General features: G+C 43.1%; 1 protein-coding gene across 1 annotated transcript in view; it reads right to left on the bottom strand.

Moving 5' to 3' along the window:
- LOC137368742 (trans-2,3-enoyl-CoA reductase-like) overlaps positions 1–21,878 on the bottom strand; it is a 202,532-nt gene that overhangs the window by 14,838 nt on the left and 165,816 nt on the right. Inside the window, exon 8 of the mRNA XM_068028931.1 lies at positions 3,858–3,901. Coding sequence (XP_067885032.1) covers positions 3,858–3,901 — 44 coding nt within the window. The remainder of the gene's footprint in view (positions 1–3,857; positions 3,902–21,878) is intronic.

Genomic DNA, 21,878 nt, shown 5'->3' with positions numbered 1-21,878 from the left:
ACAAGATTGTCTTTTGAAAGTGCTAAGGTCTCTGTGTGCATGTCAAGATGGCAGAAATTGTTATCAATGCCCCTTAGTACAAGTGAAATCACTTCATACGTTTATAGAGCATTTTTAACTAGAGTAAGAATTATGTGTAATAACCATTACCGTTATGACTTGCATATGAATTGAATGAATAGATTTCCAGTACCATGCCACCTTACTCAGCACCAATCAGTGAGACATATCACTGTCACAACAACAACAACAACAACCTGTATTTATATAGAGCCCTTAATGTAACAAAATGCCCCAAGGTGCTTCGCAGAAGTGTTATAAGCACAATTTGACAAGGCTATTTTCCTTTCCCCAGTCCTCCATCAAAACTGCTTGTAGTTAACGGATGGATATATTTGTATCATGAGCCCATATGCACAGAGATCACGTGTAAATCCTGATAAATTCAGAATGCCACTTGACATACCAAGAGCATATTGTTTTGCTAATCACATTTTAAGTGAAGCCTGCTGTTGATGATCCTCTTGTGTGATCACTGCTATCAAGTACATGGAAGTACCAGCCCATGCTTGTGCAAAAATGGACTAAAACACAATAAAATTCTCACATAAAATTTAACTCATATTATTAAAACAAATGATACCAGTGAGTTTTATCAAGGCTCCAACTAGCCTTGGAGAGTCAGATAACTGTCATAAATCTGACAACTTTCACTCTTTCACACTTCAATCCTTAATTATTTTACTGTCCTGTGCTCGCTGCCAAGTATTTACCACTGTCTGTAAAATTACTTTTTAAGGACAAGTAGAGCATCTTACCTTGTTAGTATGCTGACATACACAACTGCCCAACCACAATGAATGGACATGTGACTATCATGTGACTGGCACTGGATCATGACTCAACAAAGTCCAGATGATGGAACCAATGGGCAAGGGACTGCACAGAAGGGAACAGCAAAGAGTGGAAGTACAGTCATTATGGGAGATTTCATAGTTAGAGGACAAATAGGTATTTCTGTAACAATCATAATGAGAGAGGAAATACTAGAGGGTGTGACATCCTTGAAAGTGGATAAATCACCAGGGCCGGATGGATTGTATCCCAGGTTGTTAAAGGAAGCCAGGGAGGAAAGAGCTGATGAGCTGAGGAACATCTTCAAATCCTGCAAATTTGGTGGCAGCCGAGCCAATGAACAATTTCAAAAGAAACTTGGATGGGCACTTGAGGGAAATAAATTTATCGGGCTATGAGCATAGAGCCGGGGAATTGGAACTGATTGGATTGCTCTACAGAGAGGTGACATCGACTCGATGAGCCGAATGGTGTCCTGTGTTATTATGAATCCATAACTCTATGACAAAGCGTGTAAACTTTACACAACTTGGTAAATGCATGGTTTAAAAATGGGCATTAGGAGGTTCCGATTGCCAGATAACCTCTGTTGCTCAACTAACTTACTGCACATGTACAAAGTGGCAAGAGTTTCTAAGTTAGTAATATAAAGACGTAGAGGTTGAATATTGTTTTGAATCTGAAATGGACTAAAGTTAGGTTACTTCAGATCTGTCCTTAAAACATGAAGAATCACTTTGTTAGGAAATGATGAAGATGCTTTACATAGGTTTCACAACAAAGGGCATCAAGAAGCAGAGAGGGTTGAGGAAGGCTAGTTACTCGATTGATATCGACAAAGAGTGATGAACCAGGTTTAGCTGGACACTGCAATTTCCTCCAAGGCCATGAATATCATGAAGATATGATGTGCTTCATGCTGATGAAATAAATGACTAGAACTTTAAGAGCAGAGTATCAGTCTGGAGACTGCCATTCATGGGTAAACTGTGGACTACTGGAAAATCATGGGTGAGGCTTCCTATTTTATCCATTACAACAAGTGTTCAACCATCAGTTCCAGAGAATCCAGACCAGTGTGTTCCTTCTACATGCTCGCCACCCAATCAAGCATACTGTGTTCGGACAAAGGCAATGGCTAAGTTCACCAACTCGATGTAAAATGCGACAATGTACTAGAAAAATATGTTTCTTTCCATTAAATGGCTGATAGCCCTTAGATATTACCACATTCTCTCACAACTATACACTAGTCAGATGCAGCACATCCAAAATGCACAGGACATGACCTGATCCCACCTAGATCTGTGGGTTCAGGCCACTTGCACGATCTCAACATGCCCCTGCCTCCCATATCTGTCACAGGGGCTTTTACTCAGAATCTGGGGGCAAAAAGTCAGCCATCTGAACCCATGGGCCCATTGAGTCCTGATTAAAAAAAAGACGACTTATCTGTTTGGACTTTCTTCCCCTTGATGTCTGCTGCCCTCAGATTCTTTGACCTGAGGGCCATCCAGGTGAAAGGTCAAAGGCAGTTTCTTCTGGGTTCTTTTGTCTGGACAACTTTCCTGGAAACTTCAGGAAAAGGGACTGAGCATATTCTCATCAGTCTTAATTACATACCTGCCCATAGCGTGTGCAGGTTGTAGGTAGAGTTGCTTCATCCATGCCCCTCTTCACACATTTGGGGGAAGCCCTGGGAATCCCAGGCTGGAATAAAGAGGGTGGAGGCCCAATTTCACAAGTCTGTGTCCCATTTTCCTCTTCTTTGCACCTGGAAACTGAGTCTTCCCCATTAGCATTGGAGCGAAATATCAGCAACAATGAATTCCATTTATATAGCATCTTTAACACACTAAAATGTCCCAAGGTAGCTCACAGGAGCATTACCAGATAAAATTTGACACCAAACCACATAAGGAGGTATTAAGTCAAGTAAATAAGGCAGGTTTCAAGAAGCATCTTAAAGAAGGAGACAGATGTAGAGTAGCAGAAAAAGACAGAAAGACTTGCATTCATATAGCGCCTTTCATGACCACAGGACATCCCAAAGTGCTTTGCAGCCAATGAAGTACTTTTGAAGTGTAGTCACTGTTGGAATGTATGAAATGCGGCAGTAAATTTGTGCACAGCAAACTCCCACAAATAGCAATGTGATAGTAACCAGATAATCTGTTTTTATGATGTTGATCGAGGAATATTGGCCAGGACACCAGGGATAACTACCCTGCTCTTCAAAATTGTGCCATGGAAACATTTGCATCTGTCTGAGAGGGCAGATGGGGCATTGGTTTAATGTCTTAGCCAAAAGAAGGCACCTCTGACAGTGCAGCACTCCCTCAGTACTGCACCACAGTATCAGCCTTGATTTTTATGCTCAAATCCTGGAATGGCACTTGAACCCACAATCTTCACATCAGATATCCATTAGAGGTTTAGGGAGGGAATTCCACAGTTTAGAGCCTAGATAACTGAGAGCAAAGCCACCAATGGATGGGTAAAGGAAATTGGGGATGGACATGAGATCAGAATTGGAGCAACACAGATTGAGGTTACCGAGAGAGGCAGGGACAGGCCATGAGGAATTTGATGAGAATTTTAAAATAGAGGCCAGTATTTTTGACTGCACTAACAACAGTATAAATGGATACACCTGAGATGTTCTAAAAGCCTGGATTAACTTCAATATATAGTTTGTTCCTCACGCAATTACATCAGCATCATCCCTCACAAGACAAGTGACCATTTAAAAAATGGCCTCAAGGAAAACTCATTCACAACACAGATTAAAACGTCTTTGCATTCAAGGACCTTAGTTTGAATCTAGCCAGTACTCATGGGATGCAAGTCCTTTCATTCTTCCAGTCTTCCAGCTGTTCAATCTCAAATATATATAGCCCCTGTTTAAATTTCAGCAAATTAAATGAGGGAAAACCATAGGCAATGTGAAGTGGTTAAAGCACAGGGAACTAATCTTGAATAAAAAATGGCTTTGTACGTACCAGAAAACAGACCAGGGCTGGAATAATTTGTCTATTGCCGAAGCCTGGAAAGAAAAAACATAATCTTTGGCCTCAGTCATTTGACTGTAGAGCACACAACAAAAGCAATTACGTCAATAAACTAGACTGCTTAGTGCAGAACAAAACTTTCCTGCTTCTAAGCAAAAAAAAAGTACTTTTTAAGCCACTGTGTGGGACTTTCTACAGGATCTGATAAAAATAATTCCTGATATTTTCAAACTGCTGAAATACATAACAAATGGTGAGTTACTGTAAAGTGCTGTATAATAGGAGAACATAAAAATAGCAGTTTAAACTCTGGGTTGGACAGAAATTGTGAATTAATATAAGAGGAAAGTTCAAACTTGCCCAGGGAGTTTTTTTAAATTCCTTTATGGGATTCGAGCATCGCTAGCAAAGCCAGCATTTTATTGCCCTTCCCTAATTGCCCTTGAGAAGGTAATGGTGAGCTGCCTTCTTGAACTGCTGCAGTCCATCTGGTATGAGAACATTCACAGTGCTGTTAGCGAGGAAGTTCCAGAATTTTGACTCAGTAATGTGTGTCTTGGAGGGGAATTTGCAAGTGGTCGTGTTTCCATACGTCTGCTGCCCTTATTCTTCTAGGTGGTAGAGGTCATGGATTTGGAAGGTGCTGTCGAAGGAACCTTGGCAAGTTGCTGCACTGCTTCTTCTAGATGGTACACACTGCTGTCACTGTGCACCAGTGGTGGAGGGAGTGAAGGTTTAAGGTGGTGGATGGGCCGATCAAGCAGGCTGCTTTGTCTTGAATGGTGTCGAGCTTATTTAGTGTTGTTGGAGCTGCACTCATCCAGGCAAGTGGAGATTATTCCATCACACTCCTGACTTATGCCTTGTAGGTGCTGAACAGGCTTTGGAAAGTCAGGAGGTGAGTTAATCACTGCAGAATTCCCAGCTTCTGATCTGCTCTTGTAGCCACAGTGTTTATATGGCTGGTTGAGTTAAGTTTCTGGTCAATGGTAACCCCCAGGGTGTTGATGGTGGGGGATGGATGGTGTCATTGAATGTCAAGGGGAGATGGTTAGAAATACTCTTGTTAGAGATGGTCATTGCCTGGCACTTGTGGGGTGTGAATGTTACTTGCCACTTATCAGCCCAAGCCTAAATGTTGTCCAAGTCTTGCTGTGTGCAAGCATAGACTGGTTCAGTATTTGAGGAATTGCGAATGGTACTGAACACTGTGCAATCATCAGTGAACATCCTCACTTTCGACCTTATTTTAGAGAGAAAGTCATTGATGAAGCAGCTGAACGAAAATGATTGGGCCTAGGACAGTACTCTGAGGAACTCCTTCAGCAATGTCCTCGGGCTTAGATGATTGGTCTTCAACAACTACTACCATCTTCCTTTGTGTTAAGTATGACTCCAACCAGTGGAGAGTTTTCCTCTGATTCCTATTGACTTCAATTTTACCAGGACTCCTCGATGCCACACTTGATCAAATGATGTCAAGGGAAGACACTCTCACATTTCCTATAGAAATCAGCTCTTTTGTCCATGATTGGACCAAGGCTGTAATGAGGTCTGAAGGTGAGTGGCCCAAGCGGACCCCAAACTGAGCAACGGTGAACAGATTGATGCTGAGTAAGTGCCACTTGATTGCACTGTCGACGACACCTTCCATCACTTTGCTGATGGCTGATAGGGTGGTAATTGGCCAGAAAGGATTAGTCCTGCTTTTTGTGGACAGGATATACCTGGGCAATTTTCCACATTGAAGGGTAGTTGCCAGTGTTGTAGCTGTTAAGAACTTAAGATTTGAGGACTATTAACATTTATTTTTAATCCTCATTGTAACTATCTGATCCAGCATGTATTAGAGCTTCCTTTATCCTATCAGATTCCTCCAGTTTAATTTGCTTTTTGAATATCAGCTGAAGAAACTAGCATTAAATACAGGCACACTTACTTATAATTAAGACGCGAACTGTTGTGTTTAAAATTAATCCTTTCTCTATGAAAGTGTGACTTTTCTTTGTACAAGCAGCTACATTTTCAAATGTAATTGACAAGGATACAAAGGGTTTGAATGGGACACTCAGTATCTTGCTTTCTTTACCTCAGAGATCTGGGTCCCATTCCAGCCTATTTTTGAGATTAAAGTATTATCTCCCTGTTCATTGTCAGTGCTTTAATGTGAACTAATTTTGGTGTGCTTAACATTTGGTTTGGGATACACAGACATCTGGCATCATTTTGGTGGGGATTTCTCACCCAGAGAGATCACCCATCTGAAACAGTCAAAAATGTCCTGATTAAATTCAAATGAGTGATGGATTACATCATGGACTCAGGAAGGCCATTCTGTGATTATTGCCACCACCACCCATCCCCCCAGACTCCCCACCCCCACCCCCCGCCAACCTCCACTAATGACAATTTCTGTTCACATTCAGAAACAATGGATTGTAGAACTTCTGAGACTGGAGATCTGAATAAGATTCAAAGTAGCAAGGAACTCACCTCAGGTATGGTCATCAAAAACAATTTTTGCTTTTCTGCAAGTCTCATTCTTAGTTGTATCTGCAAAGTCAGTGAAGTGGGTGGAGGCAGAAGATTTATTAACTTGAATTCCAACTGAGAGACAACCACCATGTGGTTATTCTTGGATGATGGAAAGGACAAAGTGGGGCATCAACAGAATACAGAATAAAGCTTACTTGTATTCCCCGCCTCACCCTTAACAGAATGTAAAGACAATGGACATTGTTATGGCCAGGTGAGAAGGGGTCTAGGGGTTCCCTCTCAGCCTTTGCCTGGTTTAATCGTAACATGGTTTAATTTTAGAAACACCACATTTTTAGCTCCACCCTCAGCAAATCCTTATCCAATTGTAAGGCAAAGAAATCAGACAGGTTTCCTTAGATTTAAACAAGAAAGGTGGAAGTTTATTAATCTTAAACTCTAATCCGGGTAACGACTAAGAATATGCGATGCGACCACGCTAGCAGGCAAACGCGATAAGCACACACGCAGATATAGACAGAGAAAGTAGAAAAGAAAAGTTTGAGGCAATATTGGGATTATAATTACAGTCCTGGAAGTTCAAAGTGAAGTCTTTGGTTGCCAGTAAATCCTGCTGATCGTTGATGTCTTTTCTCTCTTGAAGTATACGCATCTTCTGTGGGTCCCGTGGCTCCAAATGAGTCTTTAGCTCCATTGAACTAGTTTATGGACATGAGGTGAGAGACCCCCTTAAACTAATCAAAGAAAGGTTTTTGAGGCATGGGGATGAATCACCCATGTTGGATTACATTTCCACTTTCTGGAAGCGGCTCACAAGAGTGGCTTGTGAGCCTCACAGTGGCTCAGGTGCACATCAAGGCATCCCAGGCAGCTATGAAAAGGCAAGGAGATAAACAGGCCAAAGCCAGAACTCTTAAGCCTGGGGACCCTGGATTGGTATTACTCCTGATTCGGGGCGAACCCCTGAAACCCCAGTTCAGTGGGCCATACCGGGTGGGAAAAAAAAATCAGCCAGGTAAATTATTTAATCAACAACCCACCTTCCCAGCCTTTGTCCTTTTCAGGTTTGTGAGGGTGATTAGGAAAGGTTTTTCCCTGGGAAACCAACTTACAAATGAGAGCAAACTCATCAGCCAGAACTGCTGCCTGCCGAGCTCAGTGAGCCTTTTGTTCTTCTACATGTGTCTTTATGGAGAGTGGGAGAGAGTGTTTAAATTTTTCCAGTAAAATTACTTTTCTGAGATTTTCATAGCTGAGCTGCACTTTAAGAGCCCTCAGCCACTGGTCAAAAGCCAGCTGCTTATTTCTCTCAAACTCCAGGTAAGTTTGATTGGCTTGCTTCTTGAGGGTTCTAAACTTTTGGCGATAGGCTTCCAGTACTAACTCATGTGCCCCGAGGATAGCCTTTTTTGTCAGTTCATAAGCTGATGAACTCTCACTTGGCAACATGGAATAAACCTCATGGGCTTTTCCTACTAATTTGCTCTGTAACAACAGAGTCCAAGCCACAGCTGGCTACTTTAACTGCCTTGCCAGTTTTTCAAAAGACACAAAAAATGCTTCCAGGTCTCTCTCATTGAATTTTGGGATCAGTTAGGAGAGTATTAACAATTCTGTACCCAGCTCCTCCATATTGACCATGCTTTCACTGGGGTTACTCTGTCACCCCCTAGTTAACTCAAGTCGCATCAATTCTCTCTCTTTGCATTCTTTCTGGAAGGTTCTTTCTCTTTCTCTTTTCTGTCTTGCTTGCTCTCTCTCCTTTCCCTCTTTTTCTTCACATTCCTTCTGGGAAGGTTCTTTCTTTCTCTCTCACCTGTCTCTCTTTCTCTTTCTCCTGTCTCTCTCTTTCTTTCTCCACTCTCTCTCTCTCTCTCCTTCTCTTTCCCTGTCTTCGAATTCAAGTTTCTTTTGTTCCAATTGTATCTTTGCCAGCAAGACCCTGTCTGGGTCTACTTCTAACCCTGCTTCTGCTTCTTCAGATTCAAGGGAAAAATGGTTGGCTACTCGTCTTAGGAAATCAGACTTCCGAGCCTTGCCACGCACTGTGATCCCACATTGTTTAGCCATTTTCCTCAACTCCTCCATAGACCATGCTTTTAATTTATCCCAAGTTACTTTACCCTGGCTTTTGGAGTTACTAGCTTCAGTCGCAGACATGTTGGTATTCAATCACACACAACCGCAAGAAAACCTGTATCGAAATATTTTCTCTTTTTTTGCTGGGGAACAATTTTACTTCCCACTTCCAATTTCTTGTTTGTCTGTGGGTCAAATCCTGGACACTAGTCCCCAAATTTCTGTTACAACCAGTTGAGAAGGGATCTAGGGGTTCCCTCTCAGACTTTGCCTGGTTTAACAATAACAGGTTTTAATTTTAGAAACAGTTTTTAGCTCCACCTCAGTGAATCCTTATTCCCTGCTCCAATTGTAAGGCAAATAAATCAGACAGGTTTCCTTAGATTTAAACAAGAAAGGTGGAAGTTTATTAATCTTCAACTCTAATCCAAACAACTACTATGAATATGGGATGCGACCACGCTAGCATGTATACGCAATAAGCACACACGCAGATAGAGACAGAAGAAGTAGAAAAGAATAAGGGGGAAAGTTTGAGGCAATATCGGGATTATAATTACAGTCCTGCAAGTTCAATGTGGAGTCTTTGGTTGCCAATAAATCCTGCCGTTCGTCGGGGCCCAGTTCACACTTCAACTTGTTTCGATGTCGGAGTCTTCTCTCTTGAGTTTTACGTGTCTTCCGTGAGACCGATAGCTTAGGAGAAGGCGAGAGGGAGAGAGACAGCCAGAAGAGAGGCTTGCGGTTCCAGCTTCAGTTGCAAACTCCTTCTGTTCCTTTCTGTGTGGCACAATTCAAAAACCCTAGGTTGCAGAGCAGGTTAGTCATGTGACTAGCTCCTTATTTGGAACAGTGTCGCCAGCAAGATTTGTGGATTGTATTATCTTAGCAGTCCCTGGAATGCACTTCCTTACACCTTCAATGTCTGGTGATCAAAATCCATTTGGGTTAATTGGATTCAGGAAGTAGTGTTTTGTCTCCACAAGCGCTGTCTCTTGGTATGCAAATGTCCTGCAGTCAAAGGTCTGGTGATCTCTTTAACAAATCATTTCTTCCTCCAGCAACAGTTTAAAATCAGTGTTCATATGATGAAATTAATATGCCTCATTCTTGGTAGGTGGGGGTCTGCATGACAATACCATTCTTGAACTAATATGACAAGAACCTTTTCTACAGGTCCCAGAAAACCTCTGACACAACTTTAGGGACCTGTCTTCTTCTGGGTTGGATCACCAGAGAGACAGATGTTGAACTGTTGTATCTGCCATTATGACAGTTAAGGCTGCCAGATAACAAGAGGCCTTTGCACATGGAAGGTCAATAACAGTGAGCAATAGCCTGTAACTTCCCTGCTTCTCTTTACAAGCATTCTGTGGGATGGCACACAAGGCAAATCACTTCTCACAATTCATGCCGCACCACCTCCATTCCAATAGCCATCAAAGAGGATGTTAAGGGCTCAGTTGTTCAGAACACTTGCTACAAAGTGATGCTTGCGCCTAGCTTTCCCTTTACCTTCACCTTGGCCTGTCTCTTCTTGGTCCCCTGCAAGTCTTCTGCTACTAGAGTCACCCTGAGACCATCTGAGGTTGCACCTGGAATTGTGAATCATTGCACTAATGTGCTACAAACGTTCAATTGAGTGCTATTTACACCAGAGATCAGGTTGGGTTAATGCAGGAGAAATCAGATTAGAGCTGATATCCACCTGAAGACAAACATCTGAATTGCATTGTGCCAGAATTTACTGTCAAATTAATGGTGAGGCTAATAGCGCTTGCCATTATTTATGTATGAGTGGTGCAGCTGTGCAGTTAAGGGTTGATATCCAAAAGCTGCTGTCCAAGTTTTGCCACTCCTCCAATATCTTTACTGAAATGACATCTCACAGTCTGGTTCCCTATAAAAATGCATTGATTGCTATGAAATCATTGTATTTCCATGGTAGATGCGAACTAAATTCACCACAGAAAGTTAAGTCTTATCAGTTCAACTCTAAGAACCATGTTAATGATATCATAAGTGTTAATTATTGCAAGTCAACCTTTCTGGCATTGAAAATTGTCTTTTACAAGTGTACAGACTAATTCCTTCAGGCTTTAATTGTTGCTGGAGATGTTAAAAATGTAACTTTTTTTTTACTTTTCCTTCCTGTCTCATTTTTTTCCCTCACTTAATCAAAACTTTCTTTCCCTCTATTATTTCTCTTAGGACTATGGAAACATAGAAACATAATGGTACAGAAAGAGGCCATCCAGCCCATTGTGTCTGCGCCGCCCAATCTAATCCCACCTTCCATCACCTGATACATAGCCTTGCCGGTTACAGCACTTCAGGTGCACATCCAGGTACCTTTTTAATGAGTTGAGGGTTTCTGCCTCCACCACCAATCTGGGCAGTGAATTCCAGACCCCCATCACCCTCTGGGTGAAAACATTTTCCTTATGTCTCCTCTAACCCTTCTACCAATCACCTTAAATCTGTGTCCCCTGGTAATTGGCCTCTCCGCTAGGAGAAACAGGTCCTTCCTGCCTGCTCTATCTAGGCCCCTCATAATTTTGTACACCTCAATTAAGTCACTTCTCAGCCTCCTCTGTTCTAAGGAAAACAACCCTGGCCGATCCAATCTTTCCTCATAACTGAAACTTTCAAGCCCTGGCAACATTCTTGTTAATCTCCTCTGTACTCTCTCCAGAACAATTATGTGCTTCCTGTAATGTGATGATCAGAACTGTATGCAATACTCCAGCTGTGGCCTAGCCAATGTTTTACACAGTTCTAGCATTACATCCCTGCTTTTGTCTTCTAGGCCTCGGCCAATAATGGAAAACATTCCATATGCCTTCTTCACCACTTTATCTACCTGTCCTGCCACCTTCAGGGATCTTTGGACATACACTCCAAGGTCTCTCACTTCTTCTACCCGTCTCAATATCCTCCTGTTTATTGTGTATTCCCTTGCTTTGTTTACCCTCCCCAAATGTATTACACTTCTCCGGATTGAATTCAATTTGAATTCCATTCTCTTTCTGTACCTAATTTGACATTGAATTCAACCACTCTAATTTACACTTCCTTCTCAGTCCTTGCACTATTTATTTTACAATCTTTCAATCTAAGGGTTAAGGGAATACTTTGTTGCCTGGCCCTGTTCACGCAGAGTCCAGACGATTTGGGGGCAATTTTAAACTAATTTGCCGGATGGAAAACCCACAGGATCAGATGGAATGCTGATTTTATACCCTCCCAATGTTACTTGCTAACTTCAATGGAGAGTAAAAATGAGCAGGGTGTAAAACCAACATTGCACCCAACCCAATCAGTTTCCCAACTGGTGGGGTGGGTGAAAATTGCCGCCATTGAGCAAGATGTAAAATCAGCAGTCCACCTGATCCACCCGTGTCTCACTCATTGAGTGGGATCAAAATTGCCCCCTTGTTTCCCTCGCAGCTCTGTTATCAGTTCATACTTTCAGCAAATTATTATGTAAAAAATGCAAAATAAAATCCTAAATGTGCAACAAAAAGTCTAATTAACGGCACATGTTGTTAGATACCTTGTTATAGCAAATTAAAGCCCATTATTTTAATCCTGGTGGGTCAATTAGTGCTAAATGTCTTATGCCAATTTAAAGGAAAATTGAATCATAATACTTGACAAGAACAGATCTTGGTCTGATTATGACTTTAGTGGTGTACGCCATTTAAAATTCAGAAACTGAAATTTGATTTGTTAATCCCAGAACAATTGACTGAATTAAAATTTTAGTTCATAACCAGAACTGAATTAGCCATTTGTTAAACTTATGTGCAAATTTTGAAACTGGCATTATTCCAAAAAATAATTACAAAACTTACTTGCTGTTGTGTTTTAGTTACACTTCTCCAACAACCTTTTTCCATAATTGTTTCCTATATTTACATTTACAATGGGAACTGCCTATGTAAATTTGTCAGTCCCTAATTCCATCCTTCCTGTCTTTAAAAGAATCATAGGTCTGGATATTTACTGGGGCAGGTTACATAGGCAGGTGGGGGTATTTGGACAGAAAACCCTGAAGTCTGGGTTGCTCCACATGCTGTACAGTTTTACCCCTGCATCACGTGTCTTTTATCCCTGAATGGTTCCCCGTCTGGAAGTCAGCCTGATTGACAGACTTGGCTTACATTTGGGTGAGAAGCACTTCTGCGTAGGCCTCAAAACAGGTAGGTACTATTCCAGACCCGGGTGGGTGGGGTTCTGATGGACGGGACCTTGGAGGGCCATGGGAAAGAACGTCTGCTCCTCTTGGCCCACAAGCAGTGCTGTGAAGGCACTTGCCTTCTCCTTGATAGTTTCTTTGCCTTGCTACCTTGCCAGCCACTGTAAATTCTGAAAACCCGGTTAAATCAGAGATTGCCAGTCTTGTTCAAATATTTAAAATGCCAACCTGCCTCTGAGGAGTAGGTTGACTGCCTGCCCCTTGTCGTGCCTTGGTAAAGCCTGGAGGTCAGCAGGTTGGATCTGGTTTCTCAATGTACTCAGAATTTTTCCTGCTTACATGTCTCAAATCCTCACCCTGTACTGCAACAAAACTTCTTTGCTGCATCAAAATCTATTGCTTCACTTCCCAAATTGTTTGAATTTTGTTATTTTATTGTTAATAATGTCCTTAAAGTTACATGTGGCTGACGAGTTCTCCCAGTAGCCTTCGTAATTCTGGTTAGAGACTAATAGAACTCCCAAGCAAATGGCAGAAATCTGACATAACTTGGTTATACCAGTTCACTGCTAATTCTCAGGGGATTTTGCTGGTTACAACAGAAACTCAAGAGAACCACCATGACATTTCAGGGCCAATTTGAAAGCATTATATAAAAATAATATGCAATGAGCAGAATTTAGACCCACTTGCAGCAGGAGGCCGGCAACATGTCAGGAACACAAAGGTTAGTGGAGTAGATTTTGAAGTGGCTTTTTAGCTCAGTCACGGCATTAACATTCCAATTCTGGGTTTCCTGACCTATTGAAGTGGGCAAGTGTGATGACAACCCACACATAACAGTTAAAGGCTCTCTATTTACAGGGCCCCAGCAGGGTTCAGAACAGATCCATTATAAAATTGCCAGGGCAGAGAGAGCAAGCGCATTGACAGAGTTTCAATGTGGGAAGTCTGGAGGTCATGCTGTGGGCAACAACGACCTGCAGAGAAACACTCTTCCCAGAGGATGGGAGGAAGGGACCAGCCTCTGAAGCCAAGCAGGAGTGGCTGGAAGTGGCCCCGGAGGTTAGCAGCAGGAATGTGATACCTTGCACATGGATAGAAGCTGAAGATGGTTCAATGACCTCATCAGAGCAGAAAAGGTGAGTGGCATTCTACATTCAAGTACCAACTCCCACACTATGACTTACCCAACATTCTCCAGCACAGCACTCCTCAAAACAACATACCTTTCAGCTCCACCTGGTATGTCTCGGTATGTCCTCACATCCCCATTTGAATAGCTAGCACTGACACTCACCCTCATCTTCTTGACCCCTCACACCTGTCCCTCACAGCCACCCTTCATAAATGTTGTCCTTCATCGTCTCAAAACAGTTCATTGCTCACACTCATAGCTCTCTGCTTTCTCTTCTTGCAGACAGCACAGAACACCAGGGGTGGTCCTCCCTTAGTTACCTGACCACTGTGGAGGAGATGCTTATGGAGATTAGCACAGTGGCAGAGTGTATGGCCATTAGCGATGGAGAGATGGTATTCTCCCAAAAACCAGATGACAGAATTAGATATCACACAACCATGTGGCACACAGCAATCACTTGATTGAACTGATGTCACCAGTAACTGAAATATTATCATCTGCACAACGTTGACTTTGAACCCTTTCACTTTGTCAGTTCTAATTTATGTCTTTCATTTTCCACAGATCCTTCAAGTGTGATGCAGGAGCTAGAGCTGTAAGAGGCCGAGGAATCCTCAGAGAAGGTCTCACACTCTGAGGTAGCACCATCACATGACTCATGCGCACTCTCCACCAGGTCTGATACACACACCTCAGTGGGGCCTCCAAGGTGGGTAACTACATTGCAACATGGTGAGCCACACATCATAAGTGAGCAGAAGCAGGTGGTACAGCCAGGGATGGCAGTGGAGATGTGATGGAATATAGGTATAATAGGCTTAAATAAGTAAAATTTAGAAATAATTAAAATATTATACCTTTTAGAATTAAAGATTGAATAAATGGTCAGGTTTTCAAAACTCACTGAGATTCCCCTTTAAGAAGGTCGAGTTAAAAAATTTCAAGGTCCCTGTTATGAATCGGAAGCAAGTTGGGAAATCCATTTGTGTCTCTGTTGTCAGGGGCTTAGAAGATAAACATACACATTGAAATATCCTGTCAGTAAGAGGTAGCAATAAACTTAATTGGTTTGTGCAGACAGGTCAGCTCCGGAGGTTGCTTTGGGGTGCCATGAAAGGGCAATTATAGATAATTAAATAATAAATGGAATGGACTCACAGGAACAAGAGGTTAAGTAAACACAATTATAAACATTTTGACCAGATAAATGCTCACAACTTCAAAAGCAAAGGAATTTCGGTAAAACATTAAGTGGAGATGGTAATTAAAGACATGGATTTTAAAAGGAAGATAAACACACACAGGAAGGTCACATCTATATGCTAAAAGTCAGATGACACTTCGGAAACAGTAAAAACATGAAAGGTTTTGAAGCAATTAATAGAAGTGTTGAATCCTCAAACAATGCTTCTCAACTAAGGGGAATTTAAGGTAAAAAGTTCACTTTAAATTTTGAGGGATATTCTGGATATTCTAAGGTATTTTGCTGTAATATTAGCAAGGTTAAACCTTTGTATTCGATGCTAGAAATAAGATTATATGTTACATCTTTTAGTAATATTTGATATTGTGATATACTTATCCACGTAGAAGTGTATTGCATGTTAAATTCTTTAATAAATCTATAAAAGTTAATACATTGTCTCATGTAGCATTCTGTATACAACTACAAAGAACCCCCTCTCTGTGTCTCCATAACTGGAGAGATAGGTATTGAAGAGAGTTCCCAGACCTTATAATATCTGGGATATTTATGACTTAGCCATAATTATTAAAAATAGGCTATCTGAAAGATGTAATATTCTCTGTTGGTTTTCTTTCTTTGAGGGAAAGCTAGTACAATTCTATCGACCCAAATACGTGTCTATAAGAATTTGTCTGGTTTGAACTTGATTTAGGGGTGGCACAGTGGCTCAGTGGTTAGCACCGCAGCCTCACAGCTCTAGTGACCCGGGTTTGATTCTGGGTACTGCCTGTGCGGAGTTTGCAAGTTCTCCCTGTGACTGCATGGGTTTTCGCCGGGTGCTCCGGTTTCCTCCCACAGCCAAAGACTTGCAGGTTGATAGGTAAATTGGCCATTATAAATTGCCCCTAGTATAGGTAGGTGGTAGGGGAATTGTGGGGGATGTGGTAGAAATATGGGATTAATATAGGATTAGTATGAATGGGTGGTTGATGGTCGGCACAGACTCGGTGGGCCGAAGGGCCTGTTTCAGTACAGCAGCTCTAAATAAAATAAATAAAAATAAAAAAATAAAATAAAGGAGTTTCATAGGGATGTACTCCTGATTTGGTATAGTCCCTATAAGGGGTTAAAGTTATAAATCACTTCAGAGAGTCCCAGTCAGAGGGCACAGCTAGATGCAGATGCTGAGCTTTGGGGGTCAGCAGTAGAAAATGTGTGAGGTGTTATCAGCGTATCCAGAGACACTGTGCACCCTTTGAGAGAGATCGGCGGAGGCCATCTCTAGCAAGGGTGTCATGGTGTCTCTTTGCGCTGATGCCCACCTCCATGGAAAGACTTGCATGGGGCATCAGACATAACAGGCAACTGAATGCAAGCTGGGCCTCATCAATGGCCTGAATATGCAAGTTGCCACTTTATATAGGATGGAAGAAAGCCTGACCTTGGCTATTCAGCATCTTACTGAGATGCAGCAAAGTGCTCTCCGGCTCCTGGTTATCAGGGAAGTGCAGATGGGCCATGAAAGGGAAGATAGGGAAAGGGCACATGGAAGTGGGAAATCTGCTCAAGGTGCTCCCACTCCTTCCCACTTTCCTCCCCTCAGACAGAGCCATGCATGCTGACTTCTGTCCCAATGGCCGAGTCTGCTCCTGTACAAGTGCAAGGCCAGGTAGTTTTTGGCAGAGCCAAATCCCAGAGCATGCCAGTTATGAGTAGTCAGAGTAGGGGAATGAGCAGGCTGTCTCTAGCTCTGCTGAAGTCACAGGGGCAGCACCATGTCGAAGTAATAGGAAATGGAAGAAAAAGACTTTGTAGTTTCACAAGCTGCTTACAAGTCTGTCATTGTGTCAATTTTATTGTCAATATTTGTGATCCATAAACTATATTTCAAGTCTCCACTATCCAGTCATCTCCATTGTTCCCTCTTGCCTAGCAAATGGCCACCATCCTTGAGAGCAATGGTATGATCAAAGTAGAAGATGAGCAAATGAGTGTCAATGGGCGGAATCTTACCCTCTTTGAAGATTTTCAGAGGTCAGGAGCAAAAGCAGGACCTGACCCTGCTGGTGATGTCTGGCCACCCACCTGTGCAATCTTACCGGAGAATTAAGGATGGTGGGAGGTCCAGGTACCCAGCCGTCCAAATAGGAAGGCCCACATCGATGTACTGCCAGCAGCCCTACTGGAAGGTTTTCATGCACGTCTGTGCAGAATGCAAGCCTCAACATGGAGCCACCCTCTGAAGATGTAGGAAAATTTTAAAATTATTTGTGGCCACAGCTGCCAGGCCAACATTGTGGAGGAATCTTCCTTCACAGGATTGTCTGTGGTACAACTGTAGGCCTGTGACAGTAGTTGCCCCACTGGATGTGGGGGTGGGGGAGGTGAGTTAAAGAAAGGAGACTTTGCTAGCCCTCTGGCCTACTGCTGGGAGGCTGGCTCCAGGCACCTGCCGGGCTTTGCCCGCTACATGGACCTGTCCACCACCGGTAAGATCCCAACAGCATTCCCAATCTCACCCTAAGTGGCTATTTAATTGGTACTAATTGGATACCTGCCATGGCCACTTCCATTACTCACCCTGCTTTGACAAAATTGGCCCGAGGCAGCATCGGGTTGCTCACCCTGACACGCCATTTTCAAAATATTACCCCGGCTTCTACCAAAGCTACATCCACGTGGCTGGTATTATTCCACCCAATGAGATGGAAGGAATATTGACTGTAGGAATGCTTTGCATGCTTTGTGTTTGTGGGGTGTTGGGCAGTGGGTTCAGTGTTGGTGTGCCATATGGCTTCTCAGCTTCAGGTCAGCTGAAATGTGCATGTATGAGTCTATTTCAGGCAGCTCTGGCAGCTAGGTGAGCAGCTGCACAAATTCTGGCCACATCTGGCCCCTTCTTCTGCTCCTCCTCCTCTTCTTCCTCCTCCTGTTACTTCAGGTCTCTCTGCAGCACTATTGTGCAAGGCACAGCAGATCATTACCATTCTGGAGACCCTTCTGGCGCATAATGAAGGGTGCCCCCAGATCTGTTCAGATGCCTGATTGCATCTTCAGCAACCCAATGGCTTGCTCTACGACTGGTCTTGTGCTTATATGGCTCTGGTTGTACCTTTCCTGTTCATCAGTTGCAGGATATCTCACAGGTGTCATCAGCCACGTCATTAGAGAGCAGCCCTTGGCTCCATGGAGCCATGTACTGACTCTGCTTGGAGGTGCAAAGATCTGTGGGTGATGTGACTGGCACAGAATGAAGAAATCATAGAAACCTCCAGGATATCGTGCACAGATATGCATGATAACCTATCGGTGATTACTTAGAGTTGAACACTGATGGAGTGGAATCCCGTTCAATTGACAAATATTCCTAGATTATCTGAGGGTGCCTTGCTTGCCACATGAATACAGTCTGTGACTCCGTGGACCTGTGAGAATTGAGGCATTGCAGCTAACCTGGCCTCATCAGTAGTAAAGCGGACGTAAGTGGCAGCCCTGGCAAACATAGCATCGATCACCTGGGATTTGCACTTTTGCGCAGCAGATTGCAAAATCCTACAGCTGTCACAAGCAAATCCCTGGAACGAAACGGAGGACAAGACATTCAGCTCTAAAATAAAAGCAAAATACTGCAGATGCTGGAAATCTGAAATAAAAACAAGAAATGCTAGAAATACGCAGCAGGTCTGGCAGCATCTGCGGAGAGAAAAGCAGAGTTAATGTTTCAGGTCAGTGATCTTTAATCAGAACTCTGATGAAAGATCATTGATATGAAACGTTAACTCTGCTTCTGTCTTCACAGATGCTGCCAGACCTGCTGAATACTTACAGCATTTCTTGTTTTTATTACAAGACATTCAGAGTTGTGGTGACCTTCAAGGCCACAGTCAATGTGTGTCCAGCTGGTCCACTTGGAAAGTCTTCCCCCAGGACAATGCCGAGAAAATCTGAGCCTCCTGAGACACTGTTGCTCAGTCATGTCCAGAAAGGCGATCCTCTTTCTGTGTATCCTGTGCTGGGGGTATTGCTCTCTTTAAGCTGGAGCTCTGTGTCCAATCCCTCTGTCCTGCAGAGTGGCATGTGGCTGAGGACAGGGCAATTGTCCTCCTGCCAGTGCTACTCCTGCTGCTGTTGGTGTTGCGGGTTCTGCTCGTCTTCCTCATCAAGCGTCCAAAGTAGAGTTGCATAAGTTTCTCCCATATTGCTGTGAAGGCTGACAGCTGAAAAGTGCTGATCAAGGTGAGTAAAGTCCCGAGGAGCAGAAATGTTGGAACTTACCAAAGGCCTTTTGCTTAGGCAAGGAAGCAGCTATCGTAGTTCAGTATTTAAAGGCTTTCCAGCCTGCCAATTTCACAGCCCTATTAATCCTCAATATGTGCTATCACCTTGTTGACCCTGGCAAGTTTCGGACAGCTCAGGAAACCTGTGTGCTGGCAATTAAAACTAGAATATAGGGTTAAATATTCAATCAATTGCCACTTTGAATATGACAATCGCCAACTTGTCTATCCCACGGGGGCTTCCCGCAAGCTTCGAAATGTGTACCAGTTAAATCCGGAACTCAGTGGGGTCATATTGGTTTTCCTACACGCCGGCACTTTTTCCAACTTTAACCACCACCCCCCATACCCCCAACATGCCGTGACACCCGCCCAAGCATGCAGATTAAAATACGCCCTCCACCACCCCAATGTAAAACTTTAATGTGTCTGCACACCCTGGTCCAATAATCTCCTGTCCTTCAACCTTGCATCACCTGAGGAATTCACTTGGTCTGGACGTTTGCACTCCCTGGCCTAGAAATTGGCTTGTGTCAAACTGGATATAGGAAATAATCCCTGCACTGATAGCCTTGAACTCATTCGCATGAGGCCAATGAGATTCAATTTTCTTCTGTGCTATCCCAGGTAACTCGCTGGGGAAGAGGATTTCTATTTTGGGCCACTATATCACTGCCTTTTGTGGTGTATATTAACAACTTGAACGTAAATGTAAGGGGCATGATCAAGAAGTTTGCAGATGACATGAAGATTGGCTGTGTGATAGATAGTGAGGAGGATAGCTGTAGGCTGCAGGAAGATATTGATGGTCTGGTCAGATGGGCAAAAAAGTTGCAAATGGAATTCAACCTGGTGAAGTGTGAGGTGATACATTTGGGGAGGTCAAACAAGGCAAAGGAACACACGATTAATGGGAAAATACAGAGAAGTGAAGAGGAAGTGAGGGCCCTTGGAGTAAATGTCCACAGATCCCTGAAGGTAGCAGGACAGGTCGATAAGGTGGTTAAGAAGGCATATGGAATCCTTTCCTTTATTAGCCGAGGCATAGAATATAAGGGCAGGAAGGTTATGCTGAAACTGTATAACTCATCGGTTAGGCCACAACTTGAGTACTGTGTGCAGTTCTGGTCACCTCTTTGCAGAAAGGATGTAATTGCACTAGAGAGGGTACAGAGGAGATTTACAAGCATGTTGCCAGGACTGGAAAAATACAACTATGAGGAAAGATTGGATAGTCTGCGGTTCTCCTTCGAACAGAGAAGGCTGAGGGGAGATCTGATTGAAATGTACAAAATTTTGAGGGGCCTGGATAGAGTGGAGGTGAAGGGTCTATTCACCTTATCAGAGAGGTCAGTGATGAGGGGGCATAGATATAAAGTGATTGGTATAAAAATTAGAAGGGAGATGAGGAAAAACTTTTTCACCCGGAGGGTGGTGGGACTCTGGAACTCACTGCCTGAAAGGGTAGTTGAGGCAGAAACCCTCAACTCATTCAAAAGGAATCTGGATATGCACCTCAAGTGCCGTAATCTGCAAGGCTGCTGACCAAATGCTGGAAGGTGGGATTAGAATAGGTGGATTGTTTTTCGGCCGGCACAGGCACAATGGGCCAAGTGGCCTCTTTCTGTGCCTTAAACTTTCTGAATATATGATTCCATGATCACTACCAGCATCACTCAGGTTGGGCCTTGAAGGGATAATGATCGGCAAGAAAAGGGGGGTGGTGACTGAGATGGGGTACAACGTTCGGGTAAAGGCAGCAATCGGAAGAGGAAGGGAGACAATTGAGAATGGACTGAGTAGGGGCCGTTCAGTACTGCAGTGGAGCTGGGAGAAACACTTCTGCACCACTCGTTCCACCTTCATGAACATAAGTATTTTTTTTCTTAACTGATCTTTTCGGTGGCTGCCTATAGCCTAATTTTAATGACTACTGGTTAGGCCACATGTCGACCTTGTTTTCCTTAACGTCGCTGGACTGGCACAGGCTGCATTCAGGGAAGCCCAAGTTTATGAAGGAAGAATCAAACAGGCATTAGGCTTACTTCTGGTGCCTAATGGGTGTGTTCTGCACCTCATATTCAATGCTTAAGCACCCATTTTGCACCTGAAATATAGGTGTTGCTCCATCGAATATCTAGGCTCCTGTGTGCAATACTATTTTGAGTAGTGTGTGCACGTATGTATCTATATATGTGTGTTGTGTGTGTCAACGTAGATGTGGACTGATAGTAATAGAGTTTGTGCTTGGTGTCCCTAGTGGTTTTTGTTAGTTATTTAAATGAGAAAAGAGGAGAGGAGGTCTGGCTTCCAACAATGTTTATGCATCAAGTTGCGCAGCGGTACAGTGGCAGGATGCATCCATGTTCCATGTTAATCTCCGGAGATGTATGTACCAGCAGTTAGCTTTGAGATCACAACTGAGGTTAGATGTCTCAATTTAGCTGTTTGAACATAAAACATGTTTTCCATCTGCAGCTGTAGTTTGACTCTAAATGATAAATTCTATTGACTAAGGATTACTTCCTATGTTCAACTAACAAAAGGGCCTCTGCAAAACCTGAAGAAAGATTTATTGTGAGGCGAACCACAATGTGGACTGCTTTCCTGTTTGATTTTCTTTTGTTACTTT

Source organism: Heterodontus francisci, chromosome 4, assembly GCF_036365525.1.
Source record: "Heterodontus francisci isolate sHetFra1 chromosome 4, sHetFra1.hap1, whole genome shotgun sequence".
In the NCBI taxonomy this organism is placed as follows: domain Eukaryota; kingdom Metazoa; phylum Chordata; class Chondrichthyes; order Heterodontiformes; family Heterodontidae; genus Heterodontus; species Heterodontus francisci.
This window is presented reverse-complemented; position numbering and strand designations above follow the sequence as displayed.